General features: G+C 51.1%; 3 protein-coding genes across 3 annotated transcripts; 2 read left to right on the top strand and 1 right to left on the bottom strand.

The window, feature by feature from the left end:
* Window positions 1–284: 284 nt before the first annotated feature.
* LOC137838381 (uncharacterized) lies at window positions 285–1565 on the top strand. Its single transcript, XM_068647625.1, has one exon. The coding sequence runs from the start codon at window positions 285–287 to the stop codon at window positions 1563–1565; it is 1281 nt and encodes a 426-aa protein (XP_068503726.1).
* A 333-nt stretch (window positions 1566–1898) lies between these two features.
* LOC137838380 (uncharacterized) lies at window positions 1899–2258 on the top strand. The gene has a single exon (XM_068647624.1). The coding sequence runs from the start codon at window positions 1899–1901 to the stop codon at window positions 2256–2258; it is 360 nt and encodes a 119-aa protein (XP_068503725.1).
* A 2009-nt stretch (window positions 2259–4267) lies between these two features.
* Window positions 4268–4804, bottom strand: LOC137838379 (uncharacterized). The gene has a single exon (XM_068647622.1). The coding sequence runs from the start codon at window positions 4802–4804 to the stop codon at window positions 4268–4270; it is 537 nt and encodes a 178-aa protein (XP_068503723.1).
* Between the last annotated feature and the right edge of the window lie 3159 nt (window positions 4805–7963).

Raw genomic sequence — 7963 nt, 5'->3', positions numbered from 1 at the left:
TGAAGCTATCATTGCCATGAGGAGCCCAACCTCAATGAAGGAAGTGTAGCAGCTAACTGGGCGGATGGCAGCTTTGTCAAGGTTTGTATCTGCTGGAGGCGAGAAGGGCCATCATCTCTGTGCTGGTCCAGGAGCAAGACCAAGTGCAGAGGCCCATCTACTTCGTAAGCAAGGTCTTGCAAGGCCCCGAGACAAGGTACCAGTCATTGGAAAAGGCGGCGTTGGCAGTAGTATTCTCCGCCAGGAGGCTCCACCACTATTTTCATAGCTTCACAGTGGTGGTGATGATAAACCTCCCCATTCAGAAGGTACTTCAGAAGCCAGATGTAGCTGGAAGGATGGTTCGCTGGGCGGTGGAGCTGTCAGAGTTTGACATCCAGTATGAACCTAGGGGATCCATCAAGGGGCAGGTCTACGCAGATTTTGTCGTAGAGCTCTCACCAGGAAATGCCCCCCAAGAGGTGGAGTTAGGATCGCCGTGGATGCGCTCAGTGGATGGATCCTCCAACCAACAGGGGAGTGGCGCTGGAATAATTTTGGAGGGGCCTAACGGAGTGTTGATCGAGCAAACCTTACGTTTCGCCTTCAAGGCAAGCAATAACCAAGCTGAGTACGAGGCGTTGATCGCTGGAATGCTTTTGGCTAAGGAAATGGGCGCTCAAAGCCTCGTGGCAAAGAGTGATTCCCAGTTGGTCACGGGACAAGTAACAGGGGAGTACCAGGAAAAGGATCCACAGATGGCTGCGTACTTGAGGTACGTCGAAGTGTTGAAGGGAGCCTTCGCCGCTTTAGAGCTGGTGCATGTCCCAAGGGAGCAAAATGCCAGAGCTAACCTGCTCGCCAAGCTGGCCAGCTCAGGCAAGGGGGGAATGCAGAGGACAGTCATCCAAGAGACGCTCAAAACGCCGCAAAAGTTTCTGGCAGATAACAGGGTGGATGTCCTTCACATCAGCACGACAAGAGGGAATCCAAAGAGCCATCGCTCTTTGATTCAAGATACGGCGAGGACACCCCGCATCAGCACCTATGCGGCCTCGCCCGGAGGAGAGAAGTGTGTGCAAGTATGTGCCTTGGAGGAAAGAGACACGTGTATGACGCCTTATAGGCGATACATTGCAGATGGGTTCCTCCCAACAGAACCTAGAGAAGGAAAGAGGATAAAGAAGAACTCTGCAAGGTACACTCTCGTTGATGGAGTGCTATTTAGGTATGGGTTTACGCATCCAATTCTGACATGTGTGAGTGGCGACGAATGTATGAGGATCATGTCAGAGCTTCACGAGGGGATTTGCGGAAGCCATGTGGGGGGAAGGTCATTAGCTTCCAAGGTGATTCGCGCAGGGTTTTATTGGCCTTCGGTGAGGGAGGATTGTGTAAGAAACGCCCAACGATGCAAGTTGTGCCAAATGCATGCAGACTGGCATAAGGCACCTCTAGAGGAACTAAGATCGATCCACAGCCCATGGCCCTACCACACATGGGGAATCGATATTCTGGGGCCTTTCCCTCTGGCGATAAGGCAGATGAAGTATTTGATAGTTACCATCGAGTACTTCACGAAGTGAATAGAGGCACAACCAGTGGCACAGATCACTGCGCACAAGGTACAACACTTTGTTTGGAAGAGCATTGTGTGTCGTTTCGGGGTGCCAAGGCGTCTCATCTCAGATAATGGCACTCAGTTTGCGAGCCAACAGTTGGGGAAGCTGTGTGCAGAAGTAGGAATCAAGCATGTGTTTGCATCAATCGAACACCCCAAGACGAACGGGTAGGTAGAATCAGCAAATAGAGTTTTGCTGAGGGGGCTGAAGAGAATATTAGAGAAAGCTAAAAGAGCGTGGGTAGAAGAAGTGCCAAGGATTGTGTGGGCTTACCACACCACGCCTCAATCTTCTACCATGGAGACGCCTTTCAGCCTAGTATACGGGTCAGATGCCATGATCTCAGTGGAGATTCACGAGAGCTCACCCCGCTTTCTAAGCTTTGTGACAGAGGAGTCCAACGAGGAAAGAAGGGTAAATCTAGACCTATTGGACGAGGCCAGAGAAGAAGCGAGGATAAAGGCAGAAGCAGTGAAGAGGAGAGTGGAGCGTCAGTATAGCTCTAAGGTGAAACCGCGACAATTCCAAGTTGGCGACCTGGTCATGAGGAAGGCTCATCCTTACGAGTTGGAGAACAAATTCTCTCCCAAGTGGGCCGGACCCTTCAGAGTGACCGAAGCTAAGGGAAACAGTTTGTACAACCTAGAGACTCTATAAGGACGCCCCATCCCACGTAGTTGGAATGCAGCTAATTTAAAGTTTTATTTCAGTTGAAAAGTATGAAGCTTTATTTCAGTTGAAAAGTATGAAGCAAACAGTTGTAAAGGGGACACTCTTTTTCCCTCTCGGGGGTTTTTTAATGAAGTCACCCAAGTAAGAAAGAAGTTCAAGAAAACTTTGTCTCAGTTTTTCCCTCTCGCACAATGTAAGACCAAAGATTAAGAAACAAAGACAAAGACTCAAGGCGTCGCCAAGATGAGGCATTGCCAAGATAAGGCGTCGCCAAGATGAGGCATCGCCAAGATGAGGTATCGCCAAGATGAGGCGTCGCCAAGATGAGGCATCGCCAAGATGAGGTATCGCCAAGATGAGGCGTCGCCAGGTGTAGGCATCGCCAGATAAGGGAATAAGCATCAAGCTCAGAGCAAATAGTAGGAACGCATGCTCACGCCTAGAGATCAAGACAAAAGGTACGTTCAGTATAAGCTAAAATCCGGACACCTAGTCCCTAAGCAAGGGTTAGGGGATTCCTTCGGGACGCCCCCTTCTCAGGTAGGAATAGCTAGCCCCGGTGTCTGGTGTTTAGACACCTCGCAAGGAAGTGGCGGGAGGCATTTCCTTCGAGCGTGGGCACTAGACAGTAAGAAGTTTCGGAGCAGTGGAGAACCAGGTCACTTGGTGCAGATACACGTAATAAAGGAGAAGCGCCATCCTTCAGGAAACCTTCTCCTTAGGCGTAATCACCAAAATCCTTGGTCATCTTGGTGTTTAGACACACCAGGGATGATACGGCGATGTTTTCCACACGCCTCTCCCTGGGCGTGGGCACCAAGAACACTGATCGCCTTGGTGTTTTCAGACACCCTGAGGACGAAATGGCATTGCCCCCGGGCAAGCCTCTCCTCAGGCGTGGGCACCAAGCGCACAGAGATAAGGGCTAAGTTGCCTTGGTGTTTTAGACACCCCGTGGACGATACGGCGCTGTTGTAATAGGCCTCTCCACGGGCGTGGGCACCGAAGCGCAGATTTTGTCCCAAGTGTTTAGACACGCTAAGGACGATACGACCCCGCATTCAGCAGGTCTCTCCTCGAGCGTGGACACCCAGTACAGATCAGATAAGTCCTCCTCGCCCTTGAGCGATGTCGAGGCCCCAGAAGAACAGATAAGTCCTCCTCGCCCTCGAGCGATGTTGAGGCCATAGAACAGATAAGTCCTCCTCGCCCTCGAGTGATGTTGAGTCCATAGAAGAGATCAAGTTCTCCCTCGCCCTTGAGTGATGTCAAGGCCAGAAAGAGAGGAGACCCCTTTCCATCTTAAGTGATGATGAAGCCAGCAATGCCTTTGGCAGTAAATGTCAGGGGACTCAAGAAAAATAAGTAAAGGGCAAGTTGAAGGCTTTTATGAGTCCAGAAGGCGAGAGAAATTTGAAAAGCAAGAAGAAGAAGAAGAAGAAACATAAAAACATGAGTTATCAAAGTATGAGTTATCAAAGACAAGAAAAAGGCGCGAAGTTAAACCCTCCTTTGCCTTTGGGCGATGACGAGGCAGGCGACTCCTTCATGAGGAAGATCCCTCGCAGATACGAAGGTCAAGTAAAGTTCTAAGCGAAAGGATCAGGAGAAGGGTATGCATCGCGACTCAGAAGGGAAGAGTAAAGAAAGAAGGTCATGTGCTACTTAAGGAGTTCAAGTCAAAAACAGTGAAGTGAAGAGATGCATCGAAGGTAACGCCTTCAATATAGTAAAGAAAACGGAAGCAGATAAAAGCGCAAGGAACGCTAAGAGCAGACGAGAAATTCAGACACCACGTTTGAACAAGCATTTAATAGATAAGGTTAAGTGTCGGAATTACAAAACAAATGTTGTGATTAGAAATTTATAAAGAAGGAAAAATAAATAGTAACTTCTCATTCTTCCCCAAGGTCGAGGGGCACCACCTTCCCGTCGACGATATGATTGCCAGGGTCACAGTTGGAAGTATTAATCCCTGGGTTTTCACATGTGGCTTAGGCCAGAGCCTCTTTGAACCCCTCATCAAAGGTGTCGGCCATATCGTCGAGGAGGTCTTGGTTGGCTTTCTCCAACTCCTCGATCTTGGAGTCCTTGGTTGCTAGCTGCTTTTCCAGGAATTCCTTCTCCACTTGAAGCTTATTCACTTCATCTTGGAATTTTTCATGTTTAGCCTGAAGAAGGTTAAGAGCTTCAGTCTTCACAGCTAGCTCCCCCTCAACTTCATGCAACTTTACCCCGAGGGCCTTGGAGGTCTCAGCCACCTCCCTCAGTTCAGCCACCTCCGCCTGCAGAGGGGCCATGGAGCCCAGAAGGTCAGCGTGCTTCTGGTCAGCCTCGCACTGCCTCAGGGTGGCCGCCTCCTCCACCTTCCGAGTCTCCGCCAGGGAGGCTTGATTAGCATCTTCTAGCTTCAGCTTTTCTTCCTTCAGGGTGGCCACCTCTCGCTTGAGAGTCTGGAGGGTTTGCGTCTCGATGGCCTTGGTTTTTGCTTGTGCACGCCAATCGAGTGCAATTGCAAGGAAGGCCCCCATGTAGTAGGGCATGCCTTCCTTCTTAGCCTCGCCAGAAGAGCTCCCCGACGACCTCTCGTTGAACCCCCTCATTAGTTGCATGATTGCATGGGGGAATCGTCAAGACCTCTGGGGCGGGAGCTTGTGGAGCAGTTTGTGTTGGTTGGGGTGTGGATTCTGCCCCCTCCTCTTGGTATATTTGTTGTGTTGGGGATGTAGCACTCGGGGGATTGTCCCTCAGCGACTCTCCATGTTGGGGGGAGGCAGATCGTGAGGAGATGACCCTGTTGGTCCTCCACCTCTTGAAGACTTGCCCCTCGCCAGAGCCTTCGTCATCAGAAGAGACCACAAGGACGCTCTTGCCCTTGTCAAGGGGGGCTGGAGTAGAGGTGTGCACCACAGCCAGTGGGACTGCGACGATCGGAGGGGGTGAGTTGGGTGTTTGGAGAGTGTGGGGTGAATTGGTTGTGGGGGCAGTATGTGGTGAATTTGGACTTTGTGGGGCTTCTGAGGGGGCGTTGGAGGTGCCAGCCTTCGCAGAAGCTGCCTTGGGGCGAGCCCTCAAGGTCTTGGCCAGTGCGATACGCCTTGATGAGTCCATCACTGATGCTGCATCAGACAAGCAAAAGAGCAAGAGGTTAGAGCTAATACCAGTTAAAGGCACATGCAGCACATACAAAAATTTGGAGCGGACAAACAACACACACAACAATCAGAGAAAGCACATTAAGAGGCAAATATAAAGAAGACAAGTAAGGGTGTAGATTTTCCTACCGAAGTACTCGGAAAGGGCGTTCGCATTAAACTCGCAAGCTATGAGTTTCACGGTGCTGAAGACGACTCCCAGGCCGGCTAAAGCCACACATACCTCTCTATCAGCAGAGGGTAGTTCGTCTAAAGACTTGGGCTTAATCAGCCTTGGTTCTTTCACCCAATATAAGGGGAAGCCGTCCAGGGCTGTGGGGTCGTGTTTGGTGCAACACACCCTGAAGAATTTGCCCTTCCACCCCTTGTACGAGTTCTGGAAAAGGGTGAGGAGTATCCTGCCACCGACTCCAGAAAAGCTCACTCAGAGGCTTTTCCCTTGTTTCGTCACTTCAAATAAATGAAGGAAGACGTCCACTGAGGGTAGAAGACCCAGATACCTGTTCAGAATTTCAAAGGCCCTGATGAATGCCCAGTTGTTAGGATGTAGCTGGGCAGGGGCTACGTTGATTTCGGTGAGCAGCTCTCTCTCGAAGGCTGTGAAGGGAAGGCGCAGACCGGCGCGATTGAACACCGTCTGGTAAAGTAAGAAAAAGGGCTTCCCACCGTTGGACCTATCGTCCACGCAGACCAGCTCCCCGGGAGTCGTGGACCCTGCAGAAGGCATTGAAATTGTATAACCGTGGGTCACCCTGATGGTCCTCCACGTCCCGTCCCCGGGCGTTGACCAAAGTCTAAGTCAAAGTCAAACGTATGGTGGGACCCATCAAGGGAGCCCAGGGAAGAAAGTCAACAGGTTGACCGCTTAAGGCGTCGCCAAGTGTAGGCGTCGCCAAGATGAGGCAAGGCGTAGGCGTCGCCAGGTGTAGGTGTCGCCAGGTTAAGGCGTCGCCAGGACGAGGCATCGCCAGGATAAGGCATCGACGGTGTCACCCCCCGATACTCATGGGTAGGAAAGACCGTGGAGGGGGCGACACCACGAGAGGCCTCAGTATCTCAGAACAGCAATAAAGCGAAGAGAAAGGTGGCTTTAAGGCCATATTCCCAGTATCAGTGAGGAGTAACCTGACTTGTGAAGTACCCATGCCACCTCTGAGAGACCCCTGGGACAGATACGACCCATGAGAGGGTCACGCCCAGGGTCGAACCATGTGCGTGGTACGAGAGGAAGGTAGATACACTCCCAGAGCGAGTGACTAGAGGTTGGGGTGCATGACTTGGCACCCAGAAAGTCACTCCTTGCGCCAGATGCACTTCGAGGAAGGAGGACTTACAAGATGGATTAACCCTAAGTTGGGTTACGGCGCTGTAAGGCCCTCCACATAGAGTAGCGATCAAGTCAGAGGAACACGTGGCAGTAAGCATTGAAACATCAAGGTATATCAGTTTCCCTGAAAGTTTGCTAAGGTACGCGCTTATTCAGTTTACGTTTCAAATGCTTTAAAGCACTTTAAACGCTTTAAATGCTTTGAACGTTTTAAATGCGTTAAACGTTTTTAAACGCCTTAAATGCGCTTTAAGACGCTTTAAATGCACTTTAAGACGTTTTGAATGCTTTAGACGTTTAAAAGGGGCTTTAGAAGTTTGAGACAGGGATCTAGTTTTCACAGTTTACACACACACTCTAGTTGCTTGCTCGCGAACCCACTGTACGCACAGGCAATTAGTGAGATAATCAGTTACTCCGTTATTCGACCACCTTCAGAGCATCCATTCACGGTGTTCTGATACAGAGGTGTGTCCCCTTTGATGTTTCTCGCTTGCTGACTTGATCGTCGGAGTGCAAACGGCCGCGGGGCGCCCCTTTGTTCACTTCTTTTCAGGCGCTCACGACGGGAAAAGACGGGAATCTGAAGTTGAAGACAAAGGGGCCCTAGCTCGCGAGTTTAAGCCTCGCACGAAGACGCACCCGGTCAACCGGCGGGAACATATACCTTTCAGTGTCTCTGCCCATCTGGCTAACTGTGACTTAAGCATACTGTAGGCGTGCCTTAGCGACACTATCACCATGTCCTTAGGGCCATCTTAGTGCGTAAGGCTACCCTGCCGAAGCGCATCTGGTGCGGGATGACCACTTGGACGCCGACTCATGCGCCCAATCTCTGGGGTCCTCCATCCTGGGCGTTCCCTGCCCCATTCACGTGCCATGCATGCAGATCACCCCTAGGACGTGACCCTTACGAGTTGTCTCTTTCCCAGTGGCTCTTTGATGGTGGTGAATACTACCGCATTCCCTACACCCCATGCACGAATCCCTTGTGATCTGGGCCTCTCCCTACAGGTAACTAGGGTGTGGCTTGAAATCCACCTTTTTGGTCCATCTTTACTGTTGGGGTGTCGAGGCCCGAGGCCTCCACGCCCTGCCTCGATGCCGCCTCCTCCTCGACTCCCCTTATCCGTGAGCCTAACGAGACTCCTCGCTGTCCTGCTGAACTTCCCAATGGACCCAGCCTTGGATTTGAGGACAAATCCTTT

Source organism: Phaseolus vulgaris, chromosome 4 (assembly GCF_000499845.2).
Source record: "Phaseolus vulgaris cultivar G19833 chromosome 4, P. vulgaris v2.0, whole genome shotgun sequence".
Classification (NCBI taxonomy): domain Eukaryota; kingdom Viridiplantae; phylum Streptophyta; class Magnoliopsida; order Fabales; family Fabaceae; genus Phaseolus; species Phaseolus vulgaris.
This window is presented reverse-complemented; position numbering and strand designations above follow the sequence as displayed.